Source organism: Babylonia areolata, chromosome 12 (genome assembly GCF_041734735.1).
Source record: "Babylonia areolata isolate BAREFJ2019XMU chromosome 12, ASM4173473v1, whole genome shotgun sequence".
Taxonomy (NCBI): Eukaryota; Metazoa; Mollusca; class Gastropoda; order Neogastropoda; family Buccinidae; genus Babylonia; species Babylonia areolata.
The window spans coordinates 25041512-25057791 of record NC_134887.1 but is presented as its reverse complement, the minus strand read 5'-3'; the positions used below and the strand labels follow the sequence as shown (position 1 = coordinate 25057791).

Genomic DNA, 16280 nt, shown 5'->3' with positions numbered 1-16280 from the left:
ACTAGCTCCAAGGCTGCAGCACTAAGAGCCAGTGCAATCTTGCCTGTTAGTCTTATATTCTGTCATGGACCATGTTGCAATGAGAACATTAATTCTAGGGAAATGTCAAAACTATTGTATAAAATCAATGGTTGCGTGTTCTCCCTCACTCACACCACAGACTAAGACAAACAACGGATTGAGCAAAAAAATTTATTAATACTAAGTTAGCTCCCCTCAGCCAACTTAACTAAGCATCCACACACACACACACACACACACACACACACACACACATACCCACTCATCGACTGTAATTTGCTGGCACAGAAATGTTTCAGTCTTGAACTGTAGGATGACCACACGCGCGCGCACACATGCACGCACGCACGCACGCACGTACGCATGCACGCACGCATGCACGCACACGTGCGCGTGCACACACACACACACACACACAAACACACACACACACACACACACTTGTACACATACACACAATCATCGACTATAGTTTGCTGGCACAGAAATGTTTCAATCTTGAACTGTATGATGAACAACAACATACAAAAAAAATCAGTAGAGACAATGACACACAATGAATGCTTCTGACATCCTCTCTGCGCAGATCACCACCTCTTTCTTTTAATTGTATGAAAATACCTCCGAATAGAATGTGGGGAGCACCCTTAACCCACTGGAAGTCTGACTGTCTTGTCCATGGGCAGGTCTGCTGTAGCAGCTGCTTCCCAGCCGAAACTAGTCAGCCTGCTCCTTGCAGTTCTGTCTCTCTCAGACTGTCACTCAGCACAGCTCTGTCTCCACTGCACCTTGACATGAAAACATGTCACAGTAGGCTGCAGCCCTCTGCCTTCCTCTAGGTGTATGAAAGCTCTTTATAACACACTAGCATTTCCTGGAGCGAAAAGCCAAAACCATGAGGGTAGCCATTCAGAAATATTATCTGTATCAGTCTTCCGCTCTCCTCCACAACTTCAAAAAGGACTTCATTATTGATAGTACAATGTCCACACAAAGTAAAAATAGTAGAAGTATCACTCTCATAACCATACTTTCACATCAGTTACATAATAGCTAACAGGTGTCAAAGCAACCACATAAAATAAATTTTTACCACCCTTTTCCTCACAGTGACACTCCACATTCAATGAATATTTCCAGTTATCTCTCTTTATACATGTCAGTCGAAAACATAAAAGAGAGTTAAAAATACAAAGTACAAACACAATTATATTGCACCCTGCCATTGATAACTACTTTAAAAAAAGAGCATATTATAGATATATCTTGAGCAGTTTGTAAACAATGGTTCTTCATTTAACTAAGACAGCAGCCTCTAGCTATTTCACCAAAGCTTAACTATCTAAAACTACTGTCAACTTGTGCCATGAAAAATATTCTTTCTTTTCTTTCAAATTATTAGCACAGAGTTAAACTTCATTTTAAAATTTATTTGTTAATTTATTTTTTATTAACATCTGTTCATACATACCATTGTCCACAGACAAATGAGCTTTGTGCTGACATGATTTCCACTCATAGGCCGGTGGTCATCAACAAACTTCAAACATGCAAGCCCAAAATGATTTCCCAATGCAAAACTCGTGCAACAACATATCTGCTTATCCTGGTTCAGCAGTTCTGGAGTCAGCTGCACATGAATGTTAGTACGCTTGCAAACATATGTGATGGGGTGGTAAGGTGGTGTTCAAGTTGTGAAGGTGAAGACAGGTAGAAGGTGTTAGCAGAAGAGAGCTGCAGCCAGGCAAGGTAGACTCGTGAAGGCAGTGCGCCGGTTTTCTTCTTTTATTCTCTCATTCTTTCAGCCCAGGAGAGTTCTCTATTTGTCTGGCACTCACTCACTCCTTATATTCAGTTCCGCCGAACCGCAAAGCCAGCGCCGCAAAGCGACTCAGGAAACCGGCCCTCCGCGAGCCTTGAGGGGCCGGGGCCAAGCTTGTGTTTGTTTGACCAAATTTAGCAGCATCTGACTTTCGGCTCAGGGAACTAACATAGACATTATATATCACACAAAACTGCAAAAGACGAGCATTTTCTTAAGCTAAACCATTTTCTACAAGAATAATGTAATTAAAAACTGTAAACAAAAAGAGTCACTGAATGAACAAGATTTTAATGAGTTCATGAAAACCAACTGTACATTACAACAATTAATACATCGTGATATGTAATACAATTGTAACAATTAAGTAACTGAAAATCCTAAATTTCCAACTATATAAAAATCATCTATAGAATCTGCTTCTAGAGTAAAGATTTATTATGTCAAAATTCAAGAGAAAACTCAACCAACAGCTCCCGTGTTGGCGCCGCTTGGCGGTGCTTTTGATACTAATGATCAGCAATGAAATACTTCGTTCAATCCAACTACAACCCAATTATACATGTATGATATGAATCAGATTAATAACAGAAATGTAAACAACTGCAAAACACGCTATAAAAATGTCTAGGTATTGTAAAAACATATTTTGCTCAAATCGGCATTAACGAATTCCAGTAGCTTGAAGAAGAGAGAGTTTTGTGGGGCCGAAATACTGTCAGACATTTCGTACTATCGCATGCCTATAACTTAGGTGTACACGGAAAGCGACACACGAGAAGAAAGCTTAATCATTTACATTTTAATGCACAATCTAAATTCCATGGCAACTATATTGATTTATAGAAAACAAAGGTATTTTGTATGTTTCAACTGAGTGGATTTCAAAGATCACACCAAAATTTATTCACATAAGTATTAATTTAAAAGAGTTATAGGCTTTCTGGCCAAATGATATCATTACAGTTGAGAAGTATGATCTTTCTGAAGTCCAATAACATAAAAACTATAATCTCATCTGTGAGAAAGTGTTTATAATTTAACAAATTGATGAAAAAATCATATGGCTCCTTGTAAAGGGAGATAACCTGTGACTGATTTGCCGACTTCCTCAGCAAGCTTCGGTGAGTCACAAAAGTCGTCTGCTAAGCAGGCCCAACGAAGATTGTAGCGAACCTGGCTACACATGCAATTGTGGCAACGTTCATGACATATTCATAGTCCTTCACAAATGACTAAGCTGAAAATGAATTCTCATTGCTGTGGAGAAACCCTTGATTATACAGCTCTCACTCTGCTGTTGGACCAACTGTAAGCTTCTGTCAGTCTCTGATATAAGCAGTTGTAGACAGTCATATTGTTGATATATTTCAGTGGGAATGTTGTTGTATTGAATGCAATTGCAATGAAACAGCATATTCAGCAAAACAACAACACAAATAACAAGAGTAAGTATTGCAGTATGACTTATAGCACAACCGTAGAAAAGCACTCTCCTACTGTCTGGTTATCCACCCAAAGAAAATAGATATATTCTTTTGATAAAATATGTTGTCTTTAAATCCAGTGTGTTGTTTTGTGATAGACTGCTATCTGAACCAGAAATTGTTATAGCAGTTTAAAAAATATTGTTTGTGACATGTGAAGCATAGCAGAAATATGAACAGGGTCTTGTGAACTTTTTTTCTTAAAATTTTTTTTTATTTTTTTAATAAAAACTTTTGTTTGTTTATTCTAGGTGGATACGATGGACTCACTGTTCCTTGAGTTCCGGGAAACTCCTCCTCTCAACAAGAACAACCCCCCTGTGGCTGGCTCCATCTACTGGAGCAGATCTCTCTTCCATCGCATCAAACATACCATCATCCGCTTCATCAACCTGGAAGACATGATGACATCAGAAATGGGAAAATCGGTCAGTAGTCACCCTCACTGGAACTGGTTTGCTTGTTTCAAAATTGTAGAACATGAGTAACAAGAAGAACAGATGGTCATGTTCTGTAGTGTTACCAGGTCATGTGATGCAGACAGAACATAAAGAACATATATAGATAAAGCACAAAGATCATAATTGAATAAATTTTATACAGATTAAGCACAAAGAACATGATTAGATAAATTTTATACAGATTAAGCACAAAGAACATGATTAAATAAAGCACGATGAACATGATGCAAAGAATGAAGAAGGTGATATAAACAAAACACAGAAACATTGTATAAACAGAGCACAGATGACATGCTATAGACAAAGAACAAAGAACATGATATGAACAAAACACAGAGACCATGATATTCACAAACCTCAAAAAAATGCCATAGATAAAGTACAAAGAACATGACGCAAACAAAACACAAATAATATATCACCATCCCAGTGAAGATCACTGGGAAAGATCTCACTTGTGAAGTATCACTGAAGTCTTTCATCAGTTAAACTGATATTGAGGCTTGTGACAAGCAGGAAAAGACCTTAATGATAAAGACCTTCCAAATCATTTGGATCATTCTTTTTTTTTTTTTTTTTTTTTTTTTGAACTGAAGGGTCACATCTGGTACAGAGTGGAAGTCAGTTTTAGAACAGCCTTAACATGCAGTTTTGGGCTCAGCAATATCCTTTGATTTCTGCTTTTGATGCTTTGATATCAGTGTTCACTTTTCAGACCCGAGCCAAGTACCTGAGCGTGGGAAAGAGCATGAAACTGTATGAGGACACCAAGTACGAGATGTGGAAGGAAACTGTGGAACAGGTGCTGCCCTCCTTGCTGAAGCGCAACTTGCTGATCAAGCCAGCAGTCAGTGCGGCCATGGCCATTCATGCCTCTCAGGTGCCTGAGGACACCGGGGATGATGTGGGTCAGTGAACTTTCCTTATAACACGGGTGGATTATGAAGGGACAGGAAAAGGATAGGGGATGGAGAAGTTGTTTTTTTTCTGCAAGCAACATTCAAAAATGTATGTCTGTCTGATAACAACTCTTTTTGACAATCTAACTCAACATGACCAAGGCATAATATTGTTTACTTGTCACACAAAGGCTGGATGCACGCTGGATTCAGGGCACAATAATTTGTTCTTCACACTGTTGCCTGAAACTTGGGACTTAAAAACAAATCAAGACATAATGGTAGAACACACACATGTTTAAAGGTTCCAAGCACATGGTTTTCTGGTGCAAAAATGCTTTGAAATGTGTCAGAGCAGCCTTCCAGGGTGTATGTTGGTAACAAATACAAACTTTATTGTTTTCAACTACCTTTTGATTCATGTTCTTTGAGATGGTGTGAGCAGACACGTTTTTATATCTGAAAAAAAAACATTGTTGAAGCAGCACTTTTCTGAGCTTCAAATTACATGTTATTACATTTTGCATTATTTGACCTTTTTCTGGCTTTGAGAGTTCTCATATCTTCCCATGACATCTGAAAGAGAAAGATAAATTGTTTACACTTATACACTCCATGAAGCCTTTGACTCATGTATGTGTGCATGCATGCATCTTTGATTGGCACCCAGCTCCCTGAGAGAAAGAGAGAGAACAGAAAGGGAGGTACAGTGCTCATTAAGATGTTGACTTGTGTATGAGTGTGTGGCCTTTTGAGTGATATTTCATGGCACCAGATGAAACTCACCAGATATCAGTGTGCTTTTTGTTAAATATGACTGAATCAGCATGAATCTATGCAGTTTCATGCATTTTTATAATTTCAAATAACATTTGATTTTGTATTTCAAAGTGATTTTGCTTGATTGATTTTGCATTTCAGAGTGATTTTGCATAACTGCAAAGTTTAAAACCATGTTCTGGGGACCTTTGAATAAGGACACATTTCTGCTTTTGTAAATGCCTACATTATTACCATTTAATTATTTGGTACTTATTTCAATACTGCAGATACAGATATGATTGGTGAACATAGTGTGGAACTTGTTTTATATGAAATATTTTTCAGACTATATCTGTTATATTTTCTTTATAAGACGACTTTATAATAATATTTTGTTTTTGATACTTTAAGTACACTATTTTATATGAGAACATTTTTCATTTTATATCTAAATCATTTTACTATTTAAAATATAGGCTGGAAAAAAAAGAAAGAAAAGGGTGGCACTCTCCGTGTAGCAACTTGCTGTCCCTGGGGAGAGCGGTCTTAATTTCACACTGAGAAATACAGTAGAATATATATATATATACATATGTATATATATATATATATATATATATATATATATATATATATATATATATACTATTTTAAATGAATTTGTAACATGAATGTATTTTTTATGCTTTATATACTCTTTGTTGTTGTTCTGTTGTTGTTTTTATGAGAACACTTTTCATCTAATTTATTACCATATAAAATGACTTTGTAACATGAATATATATTTGTAAATCCTTTCTCTCTCTCTCTGTCTCTCTCTCTCTATATATATAATATATATATATATATATGATATACTGACCAACCTTCACTGTATTGTACAGCTGTGATCCAGCATGGCGAGGGAGAAGGTGTTGTGGCATTTGGTGATCTAGGTACTGTACACTGTTTTCTGTTTGTTCTTTGTTTAGTGAGAATTTATGTTTCACTTCTTTAGTGTTTTGTTTAAGTCAAATGTATGGATACTCTTGCTTTGTCTGTAAGACCCAGTTGTTCAGAAGTAGATTTGGTGGAAATGATTATATTTTTAAAATGAAAATTTAATCAGTGTGGCAGACACTGACTACATGTCGGAATTTCACATAGCATATAAGATTTGTGTTTATTATGCAGGTAATCTCAACTGAACTATATTTGTTCTAATAGTGAATATGAAGGTTGCGTTTTTGCTTGATAAACACAACCAAGAAACAACCAAAATGAAACAAAAACAAACAAGAGAGACAAGGCCTTCAAGACTCACTTGTGATACACTTTTAAAAAATCTAACCGTTAAAATGTGTTCTGTATTTGTTATTATAAAGCTTCCGGTTAAAAGAAAAAGAAAAAAAAAAAAAAGTCCTAACGGCAGATTCGAATCCCGTGTGTTCGGGTTAGAAGAAACTGTCTTACCCATTACACTATCTTGGCTCCTTAACTGACGTTCAAAAATATAATATTTAAACATGCTTTTTTAAAGGGCGATAAATCAATTGCGGTATTCGCAGTGAGAACACTGTTTAAATCATATTATTCTGGTGTATCTTGGGCATTCAAAAAATCCTTAAGGGCAATTAAAAATTCTTTTAAAGTCCGTAGTAAAGGAGACGTGGCTATCGCTACAATCACACTGCGACATTTAGCCATCTTCTCTAGATGTAGATAGATGTACAAGTTTAGTTACACCCGGTTGACATGGTCAATTCAATTTCTCTTTTATGTTCAGTCTAGTTTTATAGTTATAAAGTTGATATGAAAATTGAGTATTTTGTTAAAGTAATAACATGTAGAGCCAAGTACAAGTACTTCTAAACGTCGTATGAAGTGAAAAGGACTTCATTTTGAGAAAAGTCAAGACTGGAAATTTTTACGTTTCATCAATTCAAGGGTATTAACTCTCATTGTTTATTATTTTTCACTGTGAATTCCAACTGATTCTGTGGATATTTTTATGGCAGTTTGGGGCTTAATCCAGTAAGTGATGAGGCGTTCACAAATCTTTCTCTGAATAAATATTTAACGGTCTCCTTCTCCAACTTTCCATCACATGTTATCATGTATTGTTGATTGAATATATGATTGAACGGGCAGGTCAACAACTTGAAATAAAATGGCGTCGTTTGCGTTTGCGAAGAATATAGGCACGCGCTTTGAATATGTATAAATATGTGTACGCAATTGATTTTTGCCCATGACCTTCAGGGCTCAACCAGTAGATATATAAAGTCCACTCGTCGTATTGATTTTAGTATTTTCCGAAAAAGACCACTTGGGCGAATGAACATAGTGAAAGCTTTTTATGTATTGAGAATAATTTCAAAATGTAATGTTTAAGATGAGAAAGATCAGTTTAAAGCAAATTAAGCCCCGTAGCATATTAATTACAGATTAATTTCCCTTTTTAACTATCTGCACCAAAGACTCGCAAAATAAATATAACTTCCATGCTTAGCAAAAGAAGTTCCTGTTTGAACAAAAAATGATATAAATGACTGCTCTTGTTGTTGTGTCAGAATATCAGATCAAAGTGCCAAGTTTAGAGAATTAAAAAAAACACAAAAAACCCCAGTAAATTCAGTTTGCATATAATTTGGCTTCTTTTTAAAAATTTTTGTGCTCATCCCAGAGGTGAAATATTGTTTTAAACCAGATGACTGGAAAGAACTGAATTTTTCCTATTTTTTATGCCAAATTTGGTGTCAAATGACAAAGTATTTGCAGAGAAAATGGCAATGTTAAAGTTTACCAATGACACACAGACACAGACACAGACACACACACACACACACACACAGACAACCGAACACCGGGGTAAAATATAGACTCACTTTGTTTACACAAGTGAGTCAAAAACCTCCACATATTTTGTCATTTAGTGCTAAACCAAAAAGATTTTGATATCATCAGCATTATTACTGTTTTCTGTATTGGTCTTCATGAAATAAAATGAAAAATGGATCATTATTCTGTGGTTCTTTCATACCTTGCTGTCAGTGTGACCTTGGTGATACTTTTTTCTATATTTCCATGCCTGTGTAGAGTTGTTATCAAGATGTTCAGCAGATTCTTTGGGATTGTTGTTAGATGGGTATGATGACAATCTTCACACTGGCAAGGACACTCACTCAGTCTGGCTTTGCAAATAAGCAGTTATTGTCATCAGCAGGGATGTAGAAAGTGGTGTCTTCTATGTTGATTTAGAAAAGACATAAAACAGCACCACTGAAGTGAGTGGCACCAGTGGCCTTTCCAGTAACTTGTCTTTGATGGCTGTCTGTGGACTGTTGGTGTTGAGACTGACAGAATGAATCTTGTTGCATGGTCTTCAGTGAAGAAAAAGATTTGCTAATGAATGCTCATAGAATTTTAATTTTAATGTTTCTTTCTGTTAGTGATGTGATGACACAGTCTTAAAAAGCAGATCTGAATACTGTAACTGTAACTAGAATTAGTTCTGTTTGGAAATAATTAAAACACCAAAACAGTTGAAACCTTTATTACATCTTTTTATTTGCAAATATTTTGTTTATAAATGTAAATTAGATAAAATCAAACACATGGAAATTCTGAACTGAGCAATAAGCACAGAACAGAGAAATAAAGTGGATGTGTGTGTGTTTCAGTCAATCCTGTGGACATCAAGTATGTGGTAGACTTTGACCCGAAGCTGGGAGAGATCATAGCAGAGACCAAATACATGGAGATGTTGGGATTCTCTGTTCCAGAGCTGGCCCGCAATGTTGCACTCCAGGTAGGTGTGTGTGTGTGTGTGTGTGTGTGTGTGTGTGTAAAAAAAAATGTGCATTTTGCCTGACCAGAATGTCTCATGATGTAATGGACTAGAAAGTAAACTCTTTGGCACACTATATTTGTTGGAAAAAATAAAGAATGTGTATTGTCTGATTTGCATCCATTCTGCCTTCTATCTTATTGACTAATGTGTTTCTTGACCTTCTGCTGGCTGTTTGTGTATGTATGCACATGTGTTTGGTTTATGTGTTTGTGTGCACATGCTTGTTTGTGTGTGGTATATTGTACCTGAATGCATGTGTATTTATGTGTATATCTTTCATTGTAAACACCACAAGCCCCCTGTAGGAGGTGTGAGCATCAGTTTGCATTATTGATTTTTTTTTTTTTTTTTTTGCATATTAGTATTATTATATATTGATAATTTGATAATGAGGGATATTAAGCTATTCTGTATTTTCTTAACAGGAAGAGAAATATGTGAAGTATGTCTCTGGCTTGAGTCGGATGTTGCATCGCTACCATTCCTTGCTGTCCTCCCTGGATCATGCTGAGGTGGGTGAGAGAGAGAGAGAGAGAGAGAGAGAGAGAGAGAACAAGCTAGTGCAGTGGTCAGCATACTGGTGTGGAGAGTCAGAAACATCCCTTGGCGATATGACATAGTTTGTCTTGTTCTTCTCCATTGCTGCTAGAGTAGTATGTGTGTTATGTGTGGTGTGTGTGTGTGTGTGTGTGCGTGTGCATGTGCATGTGTGCGCGTACACATGTGCATGTGTTTGTGTATGTGTATGTTATTAGACTGACTATGTATATTGTTTGTGTGTCTCAGACATGTTTTACATTGTAGAGTTAGGGCCATTGAGGTATGTAAAAAAATTCCATGTTCTTGTGTTGTATACTGCTGTTTGGTATACACAGAAAGAATGAACTCTCAGTGGAATATGTCAAGTTTATGCAAATGGTGGATGTTGTGACCAAGTGAAGAGCTGTGATGTATAATGTAAGTTTGGGATGATGGTGTGTTGGGATGATGGTGTGTTGGGATACGTTTCAGGTGAAGAGCTGTGATGTATAATGTAATTTTGGGATGATGGTGTGTTGGGATGATGGTGTGTTGGGATACATTTCAGGTGAAGAGCTGTGGTGTATAATGTAAGTTTTGGATGATGGTGTGTTGCGATACATTTCAGGCCCAACTTCTGGAGGAACACATGCGGGAGCTGCGACGCATGCTTCGTCCTGGTGCTAAACGTCTCAACTGGAACTCACTGGGTATCAATGACTTTGTCGTCAAGTGTGAATCAGTGAGTTTGGTTTTTTTGCTTTTTTTCCATTTGAGACTGAACTATTGTTTTATATGTCACCTTGACTTTGAATTAACCAGTTGAGTGCCTATAAGACATCAGCTGACATCCTGCAAAACATTTTGCCATAGTACCTGTAAGACGTTCACTGATGTCGTGCATGTATTTCAGTTTTTTCTTCATTGGAGTTGGGTACATTGAACATAAACAAACTGAATGGTTAGTTTAATGTGTCTGGATTATAAACATACTATTTAAGTGAACATTTGTCAGGTGGGAGACCAATTTTTTTATCAATAATGATTTGTTAGCTGGACCAGTTGGAGCGCATTCTAAAGAGGGTTTTACCTCTCATGACAAAAAGGGTTTGGACACTTTGTAAAGTGAAGACAGCAATCCCAGTCAGCTGATGATGATAGAATATCTGTTCTTGCTCTTATAGACTTGTCAGCAGTCTTTGACACCATCAACCACTCTGTCTTCTAGAACAGACTTCAAACTTCCATGTGGTATTTGTGACTGCACTAAAATGGATTACATCTTACCTGACAGATCATACACAGAAAGTATGTGTGAATGGTAGATACTCCAGTGTATCTGCCTTGAGATACAATGTCGCACAGGGGTCTGTCTGTCCTGGGTCCAGTTCTTTTCATGCTGTATGCAGCAGCTGTGTTGACCAGTCTTCCAACAGCACATTTCAAACATCTATGAAATTGCCTATCTGGAAATGCATAGGATCAGTTTTATCTGCCACTGCATCTCTGCTGATGCAACCAAAACAGTTGTGTGCAATTTTTTTTTCTCTCAGGAATGGATTACTGCAGTTCTCTTTTGGCCAGCCTTCCCAAGTTGGACACACTTAAACAAACTCAGAGCTGTCAGACTCATTTGCATAGCTTCTAAATCTGACCATGTTTTTCCTCTCCTCCAGTCTTTCCACTGTTACAAACTATCTACTCTGACATTTTCTGCAGTCAGTGGGTCTGGAACAGAGTATTGTTCTGAACTCCTCCATATCTACTCGTATACTTCATCTTGCAAGCTCTGCTCTTCTTCTGATACTGGGTTTCAAAGCATACTTAACATCAGAACTAAGACCTATAGGCATATATCATTTTCTTTTCAAGACCCAAAGACTTGGAACAGACTCCCTGAAAACCTCTGACACTGACACCCTCACCTCTTCCAGATCTGGCCTTAAAACTCATCTGTTCTTGCAGCATTAAGTTTTATTATGGCAGGTCTATCCAAACAGTGTATACTTCTGTGTGTGTGGTGTGCTTGATTATGTATGTACATATATGTATGTGTACACACATGAATGTGTGTGTACAAATGTGCTTGTGAGTGTGTGTGTGTGTGTGTGTATGTGTGTGTGTGTGTGTGTGTATGCATTGTGTTTATATATGTGTGTGTGTGTAGTTTGTTAGTCACATTTAGTGTGTATGTATAACACTGATGTAATGTGTTATGTATAAAACCATGTAGAACACAAAGATCAGATTTCCTGATACTGTGCTATTTCTGGATAGTGTGCTATGTGAGTATGTTATTATTATCATTAAGTTTTGGAAACCTGTAAACTTCAAAGCTAATGCTTGTGGCAGAAGAGCAAACACTGTTAAAGTTCACTTTTGAAGCCAGATCATCTCTTGTCTCATCTCCTGTCTTCCCTTGGACAGGCCACAAACACAGCTATAAGTTTGTATAGGTATATTTTTTATGTTGCCCTAACATCCGAATAAGAAACAGACTACAAAATCTCTCAGCTTAGCTAGTTTCAGAAAAGACTTCTGCTTTTGCCAACTTTGAATTTAGAATTTGTCAGTCAAAGAGACAGAGGGGGGTCAATCCAATCCATATTTGCTTTCTGTTGGTTCTAAGTTTAGCAACCGTTATCATTTTGAAGTAAACACTGACAGCACAAGTACCCTGCCAGCCAGCCATTGTCATTTTGAAGTAAACACTGACAGCAAAAGTACCCTGCCAGCCAGGTCATGGGGCATCAAGCTGCTGATGTCTGGAATTTCAGTTTAGCCTGTGCGAGAAGGAATGAGAGGGAGTGAGCAGGTGTGTGTGTGTGTGTGTGTGTGTGTGTGTGTGTGTGTGTGTGTGTGCATGTGTGTTTGGATCAGACAGATGGAGAACATGTATTTAAGTAACTGAGTAATAAAATGCAGCATTCATCATTTGAAATAGAGAAATATGCTCATAATATATCAGTGAAAATAAAATGAGGTAGATAGTTCAATGTGGGTACCAGGGATAGTATGTAAAGTTCAGATGACTAAACTGTTTGACTCTCTCTCTCTCTCTCTCTCTCTCTCTCTCTCTCTCACACACACACACACACACACACACACACAGAGCACACAACACAACACAACACAACACAGCACAACACAACACACAAGAGAGAGAGAGAGAGAACACTGAACACTGAACACTGAAATGTTTTAATGAAAAGGCCATTGGCCCATGTCAATAGGGGTGGTTACAGGTAAATGCATAGGCGCAACACAAACATAACACTATAAGCAACGAACTTTCAAAGCTTTGTCTAGGAATATAGCCAAGCGCATAACCAATGATTTGTTTTCACTTGCAAAAAGCAATGTCATATTAAACAAGGACGGAGTATTATAATACTTAGAGGGGATATACTGTTGTCTCAGGTCAGCATATTGAGGGCATTGTAACACAAAGTGAACTTCTGTTTCTTTTTGAAAATCACAGAAAGGACAAGACAGCTCATCATCTGTTACATTACGTTTAAAACGTAATTTATGTGTATTGAGTTGTGACACACCAAGTCGTAAACGTGTTAAGCTAATTCTGGCTTGAATATGTTTCAGCTCCAACAAAAATGGTGATAGTACAAGACTACTTTTAAAAGTACGATATAGTGAGAAACGCTCACTGTCTGATAGCTGTAAAGACCAACGTTCTTTGTATTCATTTACCAGTCTGTTTTTTAATGTGCTTAGAAATTCTTTTTCATTTCCCACCCCCTGATTCTCCCAAACCTCCTGAAATCCATATTTATGTAACAAGAAACAAACAGATGTGGCCCATGTATTCCGATTCTGCTGATGGATAAATAGTAACATTTTATATGCTTTCAGTGGTAACCGATGTTCTGGCATTTTGACAATTCTTAGCCAGTACTTGATGCACCTCAAGTATATATTAATATACAAGGGAAATCTGCCCAGTTCACCATAAACCATTGCATTTGGTGTTCTAACACTCACATTCAAGAACTGTTTTAGCGCAAATGTATGCACTTTCTCTATTGCATCAAGATTTGCAATCAGACCCCAAACTTCCGCCCCGTAACTAAGCATTGGTTGAATTTGCGCATCAAATAGTTTAAAAAATATTTTTGGGCATTTTTCACCAACTGATCGGAATAACTTGAAAATACTAATCACCCCCTTTTTTGCCCTGCCAGCCATATCATGTAATGTATGGGAAAAAGTTAGTTTTGTTGACAAAATGACACCTAGATACTTATACATGTTTACAACTGTCATTTTTGCTTTTCCATAAAACCACCTTTCATTTTCCGATAAGTACCCACCATTTCTAAACACAACAACGTTAGACTTGTCAAGGTTCACAATCAAGCCAAGATTCATGGCCGTATCATATAGCACATTCAGCTGATTTTGCAGACCAGTTACAGAGTCAGATATCAGAATTATGTCATCAGCAAACATAAGAATAAGTATTTTTAGTACATCAGGTATCAGCTGAACACCATGCTTTCCTTTGTTAATAATCTCAGATGCTAGTTCGTTGATAAATAAAGAAAATAAGACAGGACTGCACACTTCACCTTGTTTAAGGCCTGTGGGACACATGAAAGCATTACTTAATTCACCGCCTGCTCTAACTCTGGCTTTCACAACATGATACATGCTAGTTATTGCATTATACATTTTTCCGTGTATACCTCTTTTTTTAAGGACATTCCACAAATTTATTTGTACAACTGAATCAAATGCTTTTCTAAAATCTATGAATGCGGCATATAATTTCTTATGATAAGACAGTTGTTTTTGAACCATTGCAAACAGAGTAAAGACATGATCGATTGTACTGTATTTCTTCCTAAAACCTGCCTGACTTTCATTTATAACACTGTTCTCTTCAATCCACTTACTAAGTCGTTGGTTTAAAATGTGGCTATAAAGTTTACTGCAAACATTCAAAAGGGATATACCCCTATAATTGTCGGGAGAGTTCTTATCACCTTTCTTGTGAAGTGGCTGAATAACCGCTTCTGTCCACTGGGATGGATATATACCTGAGGTGAACAGTTTGTTGAAAAGTATAACCAGAAATGGCACAATAACAAGAGCTGCGTGTTTGAAAACCTCCCCTATTATGCCATCGGGGCCTGCAGCTTTTCCGTTTTTCAGAGCACGAATAGCTGCGAATACTTCGCCTTCAGTTATGTCTTTTTCAAGAACATCAGTATCATACTGGTCATGTTCATCACCAGGTTGTGTTTCTGGCTGATTTAAAACATTTTCATTTACAACTTCCTGACAAACATCTGATTGGAAGATTTCAGAGAAGTGCTGGAACCATTCGTCCTTGCTAATAGAATTACTTATCGTAGCTTTATTTGTGAAGGATTTTATCTTGCCCCAAAATTCTTTTGAATTACTGATATTTTCATGTAATGATTTCACAACTTTTTCACGATGGGCCTTTCGCTTTATCCTTAACAGTTCTTTATATTCCCTTCGCTTTTGATTGTATTGTTCCCTCACTCTTTTTTCCTCATCTAACTGCATGCTGTCCTCGCTACCGCCATCTCCTACTTGGTGTTCCCTCCCACCGCTTCTTGCTCTGGCCTTGTTACATGCTGTTTTAACGTTATACAACTTACGCAAATCTCGGGGGAGTTCGCGTTTTGAGTCTTTGCACTCAGAATCAAACCAAGAGTCTGTTTTTTCTCTCCCCACAGTGATTATTTTTTTCATACAGGAGCTTGCATTATACAATGCTTTGTTAACACAACTAATTGCTTCATTAACATCAGTGTTAATTAGATTTGTAGCCTTTTCCAAGTTGTTCTTGAATTCAGCTTCAGACAATTTACCAAGGAAGTCGTTTACTTTTTCGGGATCCCATCTCAGTTTTTCAATTCTTATAACATTTGCTGTCGCATTTTGCTCGGTTTCAAAAGTAACATTTCCACAATAAAGTTCAACAGGCATGTGTTTCGACTCAATTCTTGGTGATACGTTCAACTGTTTACATAATTTTAGCAAGGTATGGGAAACAATAAAGTAATCAACAACACTACATCCACTCGGTGAGATGTATGTGTAATTACCGAAATCAACATCACCTTCAATACTGCCATTAAGTATACATAAATCAAAGCATTTACACAAATTTAACAAATACTTTCCAAAATCATTACAAACTTTGTCCTTGGATGTTCGTGTCATCAGAGAGAGAGAGAGAGAGGCATGGGAGATTGAATTATGACCCTTGTTTGAAATGGTATGAGAGGTAGTATGTGTGGGTCAAAGTAAACAGTGGTACAAGGACACTGCTGCTCAGTGTAAAATATATCAACAGAGCAGGGGCCAGTTGCATTGCTCGGACGGAAGTGCCTAGTATGGTCGTAACCCGCTACTAACTGTGTGTAGTATGGAACTGACCAGTGGCGTAGTTCGGTCAATGTAGGCATTTAGTCACATGTAACT

The 16280-nt window shown here is 37.3% G+C and overlaps 1 protein-coding gene across 1 annotated transcript in view; it reads left to right on the top strand.

Moving 5' to 3' along the window:
* The window catches only part of LOC143288467 (dynein axonemal heavy chain 10-like), a 180117-nt gene that overhangs the window by 17336 nt on the left and 146501 nt on the right, over positions 1-16280 (top strand). Inside the window, exons 12-17 of the mRNA XM_076596989.1 lie at positions 3582-3758; positions 4507-4699; positions 6337-6387; positions 9115-9242; positions 9710-9796; positions 10432-10545. Of these exons, the coding sequence (XP_076453104.1) occupies positions 3582-3758; positions 4507-4699; positions 6337-6387; positions 9115-9242; positions 9710-9796; positions 10432-10545 (750 nt within the window). The remainder of the gene's footprint in view (positions 1-3581; positions 3759-4506; positions 4700-6336; positions 6388-9114; positions 9243-9709; positions 9797-10431; positions 10546-16280) is intronic.